General features: G+C 38.2%; 1 protein-coding gene across 9 annotated transcripts in view; it reads right to left on the bottom strand.

Annotated features, from left to right (window-relative positions):
• grip2b (glutamate receptor interacting protein 2b) overlaps positions 1–16,155 on the bottom strand; it is a 200,801-nt gene that overhangs the window by 54,046 nt on the left and 130,600 nt on the right. For all 9 annotated transcript variants that reach the window (XM_037532362.1, XM_037532363.1, XM_037532364.1 and 6 more), the window contains 2 exons: positions 4,920–5,060; positions 2,071–2,223 (listed from right to left, as the gene is read on the bottom strand). In XM_037532362.1, the coding sequence (XP_037388259.1) occupies positions 2,071–2,223; positions 4,920–5,060 (294 nt within the window). The remainder of the gene's footprint in view (positions 1–2,070; positions 2,224–4,919; positions 5,061–16,155) is intronic.

Below are 16,155 nucleotides of genomic sequence, written 5' to 3'. Positions count from 1 at the left end.
ACACAGTCTGTCAGTCCTAAGTTTATGTTGTACTGGGTATGAGGCTAATTAGTGGTTATGTAATTAGAACCAATTAGAATCATGAAGCATGTAAATTGCATACATTGGCAAAGCTCCAGACCAACACTGTCCCATCATCATGCATCGTATAGCATATATTGCAGCTTCATTTTAAATAAAGCCATATGATAATCAAATATTTTCAATAGTTTACATTGCAAGCACTGTTTAATAGTTATAACTGATGTCCCCTACAATGTGATGTTTCGGGGAGGAGGAGCAACAAATATTATCATCTAAAACATAATTTTACAAGAATAAATGAAGTTTGAATGTTATGCTTTTTTTAACATGTACAAACTTTTAAAACATAAACATTATGCATTAGTATAATTTATTTTAGACAAATGTGTCTGAAATACACTTTGTTGGGTGCACATATATATGCACAGTACTGTACAAAACTCTTAGGCACTCAAGACATATTTTCAAAATTTACAGAATATCAATTATGATATTAATGATAAACTATGGATATGTGTGTGTGTGTGGATATATATATATATATATATATATATATATATATATATATATATATATATAAATAATGTTTTTTTCAAATTATACCAAAAACTAAAAAACGGAAAAAATAGAAATACGAGGTTTTCTTCCGACAACAGCGATATATATATATTTTTTGTTTTCATGTAGCCTACATTTCTCTTGTGTTTGTTTTTTTCTTCCAAAGCACACTTCTAATCTTTGTGTGAAAATACAGTCATAATTCATACATTTCATTATTCAATCATTAGAAGGGCTGTTATAGCACTAATATATGTAAATCACCTCTGGTCTGATCGGTGGCTCTTTACTGTGGCTCACTTAAAAAGGAACCTAGACTGAACATTCCATATAACTTCAGCATGAGTGGACGGGGCTAAATTACTGCAGGCGCCATGTCTGAATGGGTGTGGCCAAACTGCTCGAAGTTGAAGTGAAGCTAAACTGCTGAGAAAATTAGAATTAAAAAGCTAAGTATCTGGACAGTAGGAATTTATTTACTCAAAAACATGTATATTAGAAAAACACAAATAATATCCATACAATGGGCACTGATTTTATGTATGTCCATATGTTGTCTTGTTTGTCCATGTGTTTTTGCTCCTCATGGCAGCACAGCATTATTTGTGGTTATCATCCTATACCTGTTTTGGCTAATAAATTCCTCATTATGTTAATTCAGATGTGCTGGTGACAGGATTTAATAAGTCCAGGAGACATCTGGAAGCAAAGTTTGTTTTTCAAACTAGCTCAGATGACCTTATCTATTTTTGTGATAATGAGAAATGAGAAATCCTACTTTTTACTGTATTTATGGTTATTTACATCTATTCTATTGATCTGTGGTGACTGTACAAGCAAAATCAATCTTATTGCCAAAATAAGTGGCTAAAAATGTGCTTTGCTCCCTAAAACTACCACAGTAATGTATATAAGTGAAGAGATTTTTGGGACATCACAAAAACTGTAAATTCAAGCTATGCTGTTTTTGTATCTTAGTTTCCATATATGGAATTACAGACTGAAAAGAGAACGGTACGCTCTGAAGCAATGTTTATATGCTCAATTATTTCATAAAAATCTGGAAAAATGTGTTTTTCCATGATATAGGCCCTTTAGTATTGCCTTTATACAAGAACAGAATGTCATGTTGCACAGACATTTATCACTGAGAAAGCAGGCTGAATATATAGCCAAATATTATCCCAAAGAGAATATCATAAGTATATGATGGTATGTGAGAACTGTGGGAGTCACTGAAGTCAGTATGAGTCCTCTACACAAACACATGTGGGACGATGTCTCTTGATGTGAGGAATCAAACTAAAGTCAGAGGCTCTCATCCCAGCATGCTTCTGTTCCTCCACCATGTTGTGACACGAAGCACGAAGTGACACGCGTGTGAAGTTTCTATTCACACACACTCGCTGCTTTCAAACCACATTTAAACACCAGTCACACACACATCCACACAAACACACACACACACATCCTCACAAAGTAACTTACAAGAGCTCTTGTGCTCTTTTTTCCTCTGTCTCCTCTTCAGCATGGAGTTGCGGGGGCTCATGGGGTGGGTGGTGCGGGGCAGAGTGCTGGACGACTGGCTGGTCATGCCTGATGTAGTGGTGGAGCCAGGGGAGAAATTAGTGGAGACTACAGCTGTTAAAAAAGAGAGAGAGAAAGAGATTTCTTTCATTCTGTTATTCTTCAACCCCTTAAAAGGCCAGGATCCACCAGCAGGCCCGTAGTTTTATTACACACTTCTATAACCTGAGAATAGCTCAACCAGTTGGCACTGAAGTCCCTATTGCTACTCAATAATAAGCCTTAGTATTTGAGTAGCCTGGGATTTTAAGGGAGGAAAAGGAGAAATTCCAAAATTTTCTAAACAATTTGAGGGTTAAGATGTAAAAAAGTAATTCAGAGTGGTTTGATGTGAAATGCTCCACCACTGTGAAGTGTCATTCCCCTTTAATTACAGGCCACTATACATGCACATATATAATCTATATGCCCAAAGGTATTCTAATCAGTGAATTCAGCTACGTTAAGGCGCACCCATCACTAACACCGGTGTTCAGCTGTGCACATACAGCTTGAATAATCTCCATAGAAAAGCTGACAAGTGGAATTGGACGCTCTAGAGCAGCCACACGAGTCTAAGGTCACCATGCCTAATAGTGAGTTTGGGCTAAAGAGGTATAAGGCCCCCAAGTATTGGGCTGTGGAGTAGATGTCAGTTTACAGGAGTGAGGGAGCTCCATCCAATACCCACTGGGATGAGTTGAAGTGATCAAGAACTAATCATCTAACATCATAACCTGACCTCAGTCATGATCTTGTGGCTGAGGAAATGCCAGAATGAGCAGGTGTCTAAGCTTTTGGATATAAAGTATATGGGTAATGTTTATACATGCCACATCATTACTTGTATTGCCTCTGCAAAATTGTTTGACAACCAATAATGCATTACATAAATGAAAAGAATGGGGAAAATAAGACGAAGACACACAGAGACAGACAGAGAGAGAGAGAGAGAGAGAGAGAGAGAGAAATTGGAATCTACTCAGAACTGATGTCTGCACCTCTTGTCATGTTTTCTTTGAACATCTTTGTTCTCCACCTCCTTTCAACTACGTATTCAACACATTGTTGTGTATTTCTGTGAGATCTTCTCATCTAGAATTTTTTCCTCCACTGCCACACAAAGCAGCACCTGCACACTTGAAACAGGTGAACCTCTCACTGTCTCTTTAAAAGGGGCCCTCCAGCCAAAATATCTTACCATCACTGATCCTGCTGTAAACATGCCCACTCACCTCCTACAGTGCTGCTATACAGTACACAGTATATCCTAGAGTAAGATTTTCAGGTTAAAGGCTTGGAAAACCCTTTTCTATAGATGTATCTTGATGGTGGGATGAACTATTAAAAACTCCAAGTGCTTCTGGGTGGACTGTTTAATTTCTTTCTCTCCAGTTAGCTGGTTAATGTATACAGAGCCCCACAAGGGATGTGGTATATGGTAAAAGGGACATGATGGATTTTTTTTTTTTGGTAAAAATCTTGTGCACACCAGATACTATAAGGTGAGATACTATGTGCTGAGCACCCAATACTGTCAGGTGAGGACCCAATATCATAAAAACCTTAATAAATCACCAACTTGTCCTTTCCAAAGACATACAGCTTTAGCTAGTAGTGGTCTATGAAGTCACGATACTACTGAGCCCAGTGTATACACACACACACACACACACGTAAAAATGTTATGCCTATGTTAAAAAAATAAGCATATATATATATATATATATATATATATATATATATATATATATATATATTCAGTATCTGGTGTTACTTGACAGTATCGGGTGCTCAACGCATAATATCATGTGCTCACCTGATAGTATAGCATGCTCACCACATAGTATCTGGTGTGCACCAGATGTTTACATTAAAAAAAAACTTCATTCTATTACAGGCTCTGTAAATGAAGAATGATTTTTTGTAATGTGTAATTTATATATATATATATATATATATATATATATATATATATATATATATGTTTCTTAATCAACATGTGGAGATTCCCAATAGTTGACATATTTGCACAGTGCATGTTGGGTATTATAGTGAGTGAATGAAGATGCAACGCTATGCATTTGTGAATTCTGTCAAACTGATGCTGCACTAAAGAAATTTGCATTACATGACAAATAGCATATAAATTTTCCTTTTAAGGACAGACTGCCCATTAGTTTTGGAGAGATTTTACTGGTGTGCATGAACTTTATTTTGACTCCTCTCTTTTAAAATTTAGCTTTTCAATGCTGTATGCTTTTGATATGTAAAGAAAGAGGCCTAAGAAAGCTGCAAGCACAGATCTCTACCGTATCACAACCACTCTAAGCAAGTAATAATATGAATATAAATCACTTTTTAATTCCCTTTTACCGTTCCTCTTATTTTAAGTGTTTTCAGAGCAAATGAATTGAGACTAAGATCAATGCCTAAGCTAAAACGTGGCCTAGAAAAAAATAAAGCCTTCTAGTATTGGGCTGTGAAGAGTAGAGGCTATTACTGCAGCAAAGCAGGACAAACTCCCTATTAACAACCTTTATTTCAGAAGACAAGCAGGTGCCTACAAACTTCCCAGACCGGGATTAAGCCTAGTCCTAAACCACCACAGCATTCAAAATGGAGGATCTCCAATAAATGGCATATGTAGTCCAAGATTCGCCTTAATCCCTGTCCAGAAAACTGACCCATAGTGTATCATGGTATTCATTTGCAGGGAGCTTAAAGGTTGTTGTTGCCCTGAATCAATGGGACGCTACAAACACACTTACATTTGCAGTAGTCCTGTGTGCTGGAGGGGTTGCTTGATGTGGTGGTCCATGTGGAGGTCTTGCAGTGACCAGGATGCTGGGAATGGCAGTAGTTCACACAGGGGTCCCAACAATGCGGGTGGTCACTCTTCTGGACTTTCACTGCATGCACACACACAAACAGTTCTATTACTGTCACAATTCATACAGCAATAAAACCACTGTTATATGTAATAAAAGTTTGAGACCAGTCGAAATCTGGGATGTTTTACATTTAAACCTGGCAATAAACAAGAAGTTAAAGATTTGTGATAAAAGCTAAACAAAACAAAGACAAGTTATAATAAGCAAAACTAAAAAAATTGCATCATTTCTTGGTCACTATTCAAATTTAAGTAAATCTTTCACAGCAGGTGTGTTTACATAGACTTAATAATCCGGTAACTGCAGAAAATCAGATTTTGTCAGTAATCCATTCAAAGCATTTACATGCCTTTGAGTAATCAGATAGTGTGAAACTCCAGGTCTAAATGAGTCAGACAGTAATCGGATTTCTGCTTTGCAACCAGCCAATAAACTCACGGAAGAAGACGTGACATAAACGTAACACAAAGCTTTATGCTGCGACTTTTTAAGCCACTTTACCTGAAACTGTGAACAACATCATCTACAAGATGGAGATTATTTAAATCTTTCATTTCATCAAGCATATATTTGGGTTCAGCGTTGCTCCAAAAGTGTTTTGTTGCGTCTCGCGGGTGTTGTGTTGAACATTGTTTGCTTATTTTCTGTACCCCGGTCTGTTTTCATACATACACAGACGGAGAAATCCGAAAGAAAGCAGAGTAAGATTTCACATGCACTGAGAAATCTGATTACTGAGCTAAAATCCAGCTGTATTTATCAGATTTCCTAATCTGATCTAATCAAATAACTGCAGAAATCCAATTATGGTTGGATTAAGTTTATGTAAACACACTCATTGACCACATTAAAGGTTAATTACACCAATTTTTCAGCATTTTTGCCTAATTAAATCGAGTGGCTTACTGTCAAATGTTCTATTCCAAAGAAGGGTATAGATTTCTTTACAGTGGTGGTGAACCACTGTATATACCACAAAAATATAGCAATTTCATTTAATATACAAAACCACCAGTGAACCTACAGGTGTCTTCTGAGTTTTTGGTTTTATATGTAATGTTGATGATGGCAAAATAGTGGTAAACCTGAAAAAGTAAGCTTTTTGGGGACTATTTTGCCACACAACACCCTGCAGGTACCTCTCCACCATGAATGGATTTTAAAAAGAAGTCTTACGTCAAGCTGTTCTTAGACATCAGGCAGTGTATTCATAATCATTTAATGTAGTAACTTTCTGTGAGGGACATTTTAATTTGTTCAGACGTCTGGTTCCTATCACCACCACTGTAAACAATTCTGACTCTGTAAGTTTCTCTAGAACAGAGCATTTCACATCAAACTGCTCTGAATGACTGTGTTTACATCTTAACCATTAAATTAAGCAGGAATTTGAGAAATCTGTGGAATTCTCTTTTAAGGAGTCCTTATAAAAAGGTAAGACTGAAGCTCGTGTTCAGACGACTCTCAGGAGGACCTGGTCTACTCATCAGAGGCTTGTGCACAAACTTGTGGAGTGCAGCTTGATTGCACACTGCAATTAAAGCAAAAGGAAGACATTCTGTGCCAAACAATAAGAAATTCTGAAATAGTAAGAAATCTGTGAATATTTCAGTGATTAAAGTTTTTAAAGGGCGATCTTAGCCCTTGGGGATCCCACTGTTGTACTCAATTAAAGGTCCATATAATGGATATATCACAATTTTACATGGACACTATGCAGGAAAAACAACCTGTTTTGGTCAAATTACTTATTTTGTTGATATTCTCCAGTGAGAATAAATTAACACATCCTCTACAAGAGACATGCCAAACTGTGGACCTTCAGGGCCAAAGTGCTGCAGAATATAGTGTTTATTCTGATCTAACTCTGTTTTCAGTTCATGAAGGCCTTGCTAATTACCTGATGAGCTTAGGTGTGTTTAATGAGTGCGCTGAAGTCTGCAGTGTTTCAGCCTGTGAGGACTGGAGCCTGACACACATGCTCTTCAGAGAACACACATTTACCATTTTCTGAATTTAACAAATTGTGAAAAAATAAAAGATAAAATGTGGCCTGTGCAAAAGTTATGGCACACTTTATATTATGTTAATTATTTTTCCAATATGTAAAAGCTGCTAAAACATTTTTTAGGACATTTTTTCATGTGTTCTCTGTAGACTGTGCATTAATACTTATTTTCACTGAGAAAACAAACAAAACATTATTTGAAAAAAGTGTGAACTTTGTGTATGGCTGTTAAGGGTGGAGAATATATTTTATGTTTATCATGATAAGTTATGCAACAATACGCTTTTCTGAGTATATCATGGATATCATATGTACTTAAAGAACATTGACTTACTACGTTTCATTACAAAGTGAGCATAATTAACCTGTTTAACTGGATTTAATGCAGTACAGTTCATAAAACTGTGAATAAAATCACTGTAGTTGTAGATATTTTGCCATATCGCCCACCACTAATGACTATACATATATCAGTCCCAAAAACAGTATTTATTTCTAAAGGACAAAGTGGGGTCATGCAAAAACGGTAAATAAAACCACACCAATGTTATTATTAGACCTCAGGGGAAAAACAAATATAAGAAAAAATGTGGGATATGGGCCGTTTAATGCAATGAAAGGCTAGCACAGCATGTTATTCTCTGACATGTGGAAAAACATTTTTTGCATTTAATATTCAGCATGAGAAAAAAATTTAATCACACCAAGTCCTTGATGGCACATCACCAGCCAGAGTTGGTTGTCTTCTAAATGTCATGTTTGGTAATTCGTTCTTGCATAATGTGTTTTTCCAAATACCACAAAAACAGCTACAAGGTGAAATGACCCATTTAAAATTTGGGGGCGGGGGCAAAATGTTGTGCATAACAAAATTGAATATTACCTCACTGATAGGGTTCACTGCAATCACAGTGTGTACAAACAATCAACATCATGCTAACAAGGCAGAAAAGTCAGTCATTTTGCAGTCATATTGCTTAGCTTTGTTAATAATGAAGGAACTAAGCTTTGTGAGGGATTATTAATAGTGGGAAAAGCATCAATAAAGCACACAATGCTGAAATCCTTCATTTGGGGTCCCGGAGGACTGCTCAAGCCGTATTTGAATGATAATCTCCACTCTAATACACTGGTCTGGAAAATGAATGCTCTTCCAAAACAATGAGGAAGCTCATTTGGAACGGGTTAATGAAGTCTTGCCTGCCTAAGGCTGGGTGAATAATTGAGAGTGTGTGTATATGTGTGTGTATGTGAGTGTGTGTGTGTATGTTTATGCTCATCGCTCCAGGCTGTGGCATCTTCTATAACACTCTTCCCAAATAAAGCATGCAACATAATACCAGCCCATATTTGCTATGTGCATAATAAACCACAGCACATTTCAATGGACAACAAAAAATAGACTGATACCTTCTCCAAAATGGACCAATAACCCATTTTCAAGTAAGGTTAATGTAAAATGATTGGGCCAAGCCGTATTCCGACAGTTTGATTGTGTACCACCCACCAGCGTACTTGCAAATATTAAAATTGTTTAAAAAAATAAAAATAAAATCAGAACAACATTCTATTTAGAATCAAAACTTGGGGTAGGTTTGAGTTGTGGTTAAGTTTAAGCTGACTACAGAAACACCCTACCGTACTGTGCAAATGTCAGAGACCACCCTTCATTTATTTATTTTCCAGTCAAATTTGACAAAAAATTACACAGAAGTCTCGACAACAAAATATAATTTTTCAGTATTTACTCTGTCCACACTTTTCCTGCATTAAAGCGTTTATTGTTTTCAGGAGACTCTCTTTGAGTTCTTTAAAGAATCTGCAGGGATATTTTTCCACACCTGCAAAGTTCAGCCATAGAAGTCGGTTGCATTTTCTTTGCTGATTGTGGATTTTCACAATCCATTTAATCCCAAAAACATTCAGTGACGATTCGGGGGTGGTCAGTTCATTGTTCTGAGAACTCCAGCAGCTTCTTTGTTTAACATGTTAATGTATTTCCTTTTATTAGGATTATGGATGTGTTTATATGCAAATCCAACTGAATACATTCTGATTATAGATTAAGGACTGAGGTGTTTTTATGCTCACTACTCAATCAGCAACAATCTGATGGAAAATCTCCGTTTGCATGCTCAGTACAAGTAACCCGATCCAAAATTACACGCATACATAGAGAATCACTTAGTGTAGATGTTGCCATGACAACGTGAGTCCTGTCAGGTGAAGAGCAGTGCTTGTGTTTTTAATTACTTTAAAATAATGTCAGACTCAGGAAAACGTCTTTCACATGTATACTTATTAAACTTATTAAGGAAGGCTCAGAACATAAACTTCATCTGCTCTGCAGACCAGTTTCTGTTCCACCATGTTGAACATGTATAAACTTTCACTATGACACGACGCACATGCTCAGAACGTACTTAAACTTTCCGATCGGAAGTGTAATCCAATCGGTGATGACCCAGGTGGTTATTGTTGTTCTATTTAACTGATAATTTACAGGATTACCCACCTCGTTCAATCAGACTGCAACTGTATTCTGAACGGCCTCAATGGGACTAGACTATTCCTATTGAGATGTTTACACGGACGTATTCTATTCCGATTGAGCTTTTAGTTGGATTACCCTAATATTAGGTTGTACACATGGCTAGTGAGGTTCTTCTTGACAGCTACACATCCTTTCAGACCCATAGTGCTGAGTTGTCTTTTCACAGGATGGACAGAAACAGCTGTGGATGTTTTCAGATCTGAAGCAGCTTGATTTTCTCCTCTCTCTCAAAGATGAAAGCTTTAAGCGTTGTTTATCTGATGGGGACAGATTTAGTGCCAAGCCTTGAAAGGGGTAACAGACAGCATATAGTGCTGCACTGACTGTAATTATACAGGACTTAATTATAGTCTCTTTGTAATGAAACATGTTCGTTACTGACCACCATGTAGTTAGAAAAGTAAGCTGAGTCATAATTTATCCTGTAAATGTACTGTGGAAATGAACTGTGGGGTAAATAAGGCTATGGCACTTACATAAGACCTTTATGGCATCTGACATCACCCTATAAAAACACTGCTTGTATTTGCCTGCTTTGATGTCATCAGGTCAATGTTGTGACAATTTTTTTTTCTGACATTAGGTTATCATGACACTTGTTGACATTGACAATAAGCCACAAAGTCAGTTGTTATAACAATTTGTCATTTCACCCAAAAAGACAATGTCACCTGACATAGGTGTCACTGTGACATCAAAGCTGACAAAAGCAACACTTATGAAATAAGTAGTGGTTTCAATTTATTAAAAATATTATCGAATGAATCACAATAACAGATAGTGATTAATTATGATTCATTGTGAAGTTTAAACAGTATTTACTTGTTTTTTTGGGGGAGATGAAACAAATAAAATAACTCATGATAAAGGTATGGCTAACTTGTGCTTCTGCTGCACCAGTGTCCATCGGTGGAGACGAGTGTCTCCGCTTCTTGACCATGAGAGGCTGAACTTTCAGCTCTGCTATGTTTGCAAGATGGTTTGAAATGTCCAACTATTTCACAGCATCGACAAACCTGCTGTCATGGAGAGCCACTGTGATGACTCTCTGTATAATGTGCACTGCACAGGACATATATATGCTCGAATGATAGATTCTTTGCTGCCGCAATCAAATCACGAGCGCAATCTGTTCCCACAGTCGTGACCTATAGTCACCCAGTTCCAGATGGAACTTTAATTAGATCTAAACTTCCATCTAGAAGCTTTTTAAAATGAAACTTGCTGCTCAGCACACAAGGGGCTGCTTCTTCAGTCATCGTCTTTCTATGTTTGCATCTTTCAGTAAATCTGCGCATGAATTACGGAAGGAAGTTGGGGTCAAACGTCGTAATATGATTCATGAGGTGATAAATAAGGTTCCAGAATAATCGTGATTTAGACGGCCCTGAAAATAAACCTTTATAAAGGTTAAAGTAGGTTTCAGTCAGTTGTCATGACAAGCTAATGTAGAGGCCTTATGCACACTCCCCCATGGCAAAGTGTTACCAAAAATAACATCCATGTAGTCTAACTATCTAGGCATACAGTCATACACAACAGTTATAGTAATATAGTAAATATAGTAATATAGTAAAAAGGATGCATGCAGTTTGTATGGAGTCATGATGGGCAGGGAGTGACAATAAAGACTGCATAATGATTGTACTAACTATTTTCAGAGCCGTGTTTTTCTAGGGCTTGACTTAATATGCCTTCAAACCCACATATTTGCAATTTAGATTGAATACATTTTCAAATCACACTAATTGTCTGCATTTTATCTTCTGAAGAAAGAAAGGAATACATTGGGTTTATGTTACATAAATAGTCTCAGTTTTGCATTTTTAGACATTTTTTCCCACACCGATCTAGTTTGGCCCGCTTGCAAGTGAACCCTGATTCTGTTTGCTGCTGGTGTGAACATGAGTTGCCATCAGAGCCGCCCCCATCGTCCCCGTTTTAACGTCTGACTCTCAACAGACGTTCATATCATTCCTCCACCACAAGCTGCTGCTTATAATGGCAGATAAGTAATAAATAATACTGAAGCAATGCCTTTAATTTTGGCACATGGATCGTATAACATGCTGTATCAGCAACGTAACTGGTTGCGCTCAAATTGACAAACCAATCATTAAGAAGCAGATATAAAGTGAGGTTTATTATTGTTATACTGACTGTGATAAACATAGACCTTAAGCCTGTCTACTTTCATGCAAAGTAGATTTTTTTATGGTTGAAATGGTGGTAAAAGTCAAATTAAAGTAACTTACACACCTGCAAACTTTCTGAACAATACGCGAGCACTTCATGTATAGCTTGGTGCACTTTAATTGTTGAAGTATAAAATTAAACTAAACCAAATAAAAGTATAAAAATGTTACGAAAAAAAATCTAACTCTGGTTTTGCCACAATCCCATTTCACGTCTTGCCCCTACCACTTAGCCCTTAGCCCGTTTTCTGCATTCATGCCGACACGTAGGCTGTCCTGATTTTAGTTGAGATAGTGGGGGAGGGCGAAGTGTTAGAGTTACAAGGACCACCAAACTGAGGTTTTTCAGAGACACACTCCAAACAGAGTGACGTGGAAAAAAAAGAAAAACCAGCAAAATGGCTGTGCGAGCGACCAGAGAAACCCACAAATGTGAGTATTTTCTGTTTGATGATCATTTTCATCAATTTCATCAATTATGATGATCATCGTATTATCATGTCATTTTAATGTATTATGGTCATTTTCGTGACAACAAGCATAAAACATTGCTAACAGCATGCTAATGTCCCGGTAGCTAGCTAGCTAAATTTCTCAATCCACCTTAAATAGTCCCCATAATGTAACTGCTGCTCCTTTTAAGGTGGAACAGGAAAATTCAAACAAGAAGCTGGCAAATAGCTGACTTCAGTTTCATATTACAGAAGAATTAGGCATGAGGGATAATAAATGTCATTTGCCCTCTTTGAAAGCATACGATGCCCTAAATGTAACTAAAGCCCAGCAGTGAGGAGCTGAACTTTACTCTCCTCTGCCGTCACTGCAGACTGGCAGGGTCACATACAGAGCAGCGCTAGTAGCCTGTTAATGAAGTAAAGCTCTTTTTCATTTGAGGGTTGTTCCATTCCAGGTAAGATTTCAACCACTACCCTTTGTAGCTCACTTTTAAAGGGCAAGGTGCTGCTCGAAAAGAAGGGGTAGGGGTAAAAATAAGAAATGGAACTGAGCCTTAGAATGTGAAAACTGCCTTAATTTGAGGAAACCAATACGAATGCAAGAAGCCAGCAATCCTTTAACTCATAAGTAGGATGGTACTGTTCATTAAGCATGAATATGATTATCACAACGTGACACCTTCGCAAGGCACGACAGGCGTTTGCTAACTTTTATAGCCTCTACCTCAGCACAAGCAAAAACATAAGAAGCTTTTAAACAGTCTGAGATTTGTGCTCATGTGTGCACATTAAGCCATTTAATGAGATCCGCACACTCCCAACATAGGCCTACTACAAAATGTTAAAAAAAGTCTCACTAATCTCTGCATGTGCCTGCTGCGTTTTTGGGCGAAGACAAAAATTAGCATCCACGTAGTGTTTCCTGTCACTCAGGAGGTATAAAAAAGCTGGGAAAGCAAAACAAAAATGGCACAACGAGACAGATTTGTAGCCACCAGGTTAAGTAGCGGCATCTGTATAGACGAGCGCTTGCCAAGGAGGCACCTCGTAATTTTTTGATGGGCAAATCCAGGAGGGGTAAATCCCCGCTCCACACAGCTTATGCTAAGCTCATCTCTTTCGTCTCTCAAGGAAACACAACTCAGTTTCGACGTGGGAGTGGAGCAGCGGCAAAATGATGACCGTGAAGACGAGTATGCGCCTTCGGAGCTTAAACACTGTAAGGAGATTACAATATTGGCTTTAAAAGACCACGTCAAACATCAAGAATACGTGGGCCCAAACGAAGAGGTGAGGAGTGTTTAGGTTATAATCGCTGACTAATATTTCTGGAAAACCCTGTCAAATACTGGACAAGGAGTCCAAAAATTGCTTTTTTAGCAAGTACAACGGTTAATTCTTTGGCTACGCTGTAGTATAAGAATGCAACCCGACTCTCAACTCAGAAGCCTACCTTTGAAGATTTCCATGAGCTTCAAGCAGCACATATGGCAGCTCCATGAGGACTCTTACATCGTCAGGAATACCTCTATAAAAATACTATGTATTATGCACTGCATTCAACTCCCGAGGCCTCAAACGCTGCACACAATTGCAAATGACACATTTAATCATGACGCATCTTCACAATTTTTTATCCCAGTGACAGAGATGAGACAGAGAAAATGTGATCAAACTTTCATGAGGTGAGAGCCGATATCAAACCAGGCTTTTTCCTTTTTTTTCAGGTCATATTTGCCTGTAACATCAAAGCAAGCCTCGCTCCTGGGCGTCAATTCTTCATTAAAGCCTTCCTGGAGTCCACAGCGCACACTCATAAACACAGTTTTCCGTTCCTGCAACCTCGCATCTCTGTGCGCATGCTTCTCCCGCTCGGCGGGAGCTGACCCACATATCGCTCTGTGAAGAAATTAGAAGCATGAATCAGATCCTGGAAGAAACAGCTACTTGTCTGGATGCATCAGGGAGCATCGTTTCTGTCCAAAGAAGGGGAGGAGGGGAGTAAATGTTGTAGACTTGTGATTGGTTATGTGAAAGTCAACAGAAAGTCTTTTATCATTTTATTTTTATCCACATGGAGCGAGTGCTGGACTATAGAACACTACAGAACAGTGAAATAAGACCACAAGATGTAATTACATGTTCCTTCCCATAAGCCATCAGTTTCCCATCCCCCGGTACAGCTTTGTCAAGTGGTACAAAGCACCCAACAACACTCACTCTTACTTGACATTTACTGTTGGTGGTTGGTAGCCTAATGGTAAGCAAGGCATGCCAGCATCCAGAAGACTGTGGGCTCAAATCCCAGGCCTGACTTGAGACTGTTCACTCCTTTGATGCACTACTCAAGAGGTCAGCAAATCCAAATGCTAAAAAGAACCATTTTGTCCATTCAGCAGAAATGAAACTGCTGAATGGTAAGCACTTTGAAGTAGTTATGGTTTATAAACAACTTTATCCATCATTAGTTTGGACGTCGCTTTTAACCGTCACTAAAGATGGCGCCAGGAATTCCCCAAAAGGAAAGTGACCAATTCAAGTGGATTCCAGTACTAAAACAGGCGGTGGGCGTTCCTGGCTGTGTTCTTGGCACTTAACCCCCCCTTGCTCCAGGCGGTGCTGTTCTGCTGGCAGCAGTGTGTTTCTCCCAGACTGGGCATAGTTAGGTGGCAAAATGACAGATTTCCATTGAAGGGTCATTGAAGTACAACCGATATCAATAGTCAGCTTAGAAGACTACAACCCCAATTCCAATGAAATTGGGACACTGTGTAAAACATAAATAAAAACAGAATAAGATGATTTGCTCAAAAAAAGTTTTTTATTATTTGCTCACGCAGTCGTTCACAACGTGGTGAACCTCGCTGCATCCTTGCTTGTGAATGACTGAGCCTTTCAGGGATGCTCCCTTTATACCCAGTCATGACACTCACCTGTTTCCAATTAACCTTTTCACCTGTGGAATGTTCCAAACAGGTGTTTTTTGAGCATTCCTCAACTTTCCCAGTCTTTTGTTGCCCCTGTCCCAACTTCTTTGGAACGTGTTGCAGGCATCAAATTCAAAATGAGTGAATATTTGCAAAAAACAATAAAGTTTATCCATTTGAACATTAAATATCTTGTCTTTGTAGTGTATTCAATTGAACATAGGTTGAAAAGGATTCGCAAATCATCTTATTCTGTTTTTATTTATGTTTTACACAACGTACCAACTTCATTGGAATTGGGGTTGTAGATTTTGGCTGATTTTGCGTCTTCTTTGTTTGATTTGCAAATTTTCTTCTTTTTCACCAATTCCTTTCTCAGTAACAGCTTTTTGATAGTTATACATGCAAGTATATGCAAGTAGATCGTCTTGTATATAATCTCCTCAGAAATATCTCCTGAAAACTGAATTTTGGCTATTTTGACTAGATATGACTAGATTTTATTCTGACAACAGCAATTTGTTTTGCAGATTCACATGATAGATAGCTGAGATTTTGGAGGTGAACATGTCATTGCCTCTGTGAGCTACACTTATCCATGAATCCCCATATACGTTTATATGCTTCTTTGCAGAAGTACGAATCAGCCTTTAGCAACGCGTGGGGTATAGTAGAGGGAATTCTCCACTGGTGAGGCAGCTACACTAACAAAGGCGAATTAAAGACATGGAAGCAGCTACAAGGCATGGCAAGCACACAGGAGGCTCTCGAGAAAGGGATGAGAATTATTGGACCTGTGTGGGATGAATGTGTGGGGCATCTAAGGTTGAGGATGATAGCAATGCTTCTCTTAGGGTAGAAAGACTATGAAGAACATCAAAGTCAAAGGAAGCGCAAGCACCACAGGCTTTTATGTTCTTTGCTTTCTTGTAGCCGCGATGCAGCACCAGAGCGAAGGGAAACTTGCCCTGAAA

Source organism: Pygocentrus nattereri, chromosome 21 (genome assembly GCF_015220715.1).
Source record: "Pygocentrus nattereri isolate fPygNat1 chromosome 21, fPygNat1.pri, whole genome shotgun sequence".
NCBI classification, from domain to species: domain Eukaryota; kingdom Metazoa; phylum Chordata; class Actinopteri; order Characiformes; family Serrasalmidae; genus Pygocentrus; species Pygocentrus nattereri.
The sequence above is the reverse complement of the archived record's forward strand: the minus strand, read 5'-3'. Positions and strand labels throughout refer to the sequence as shown.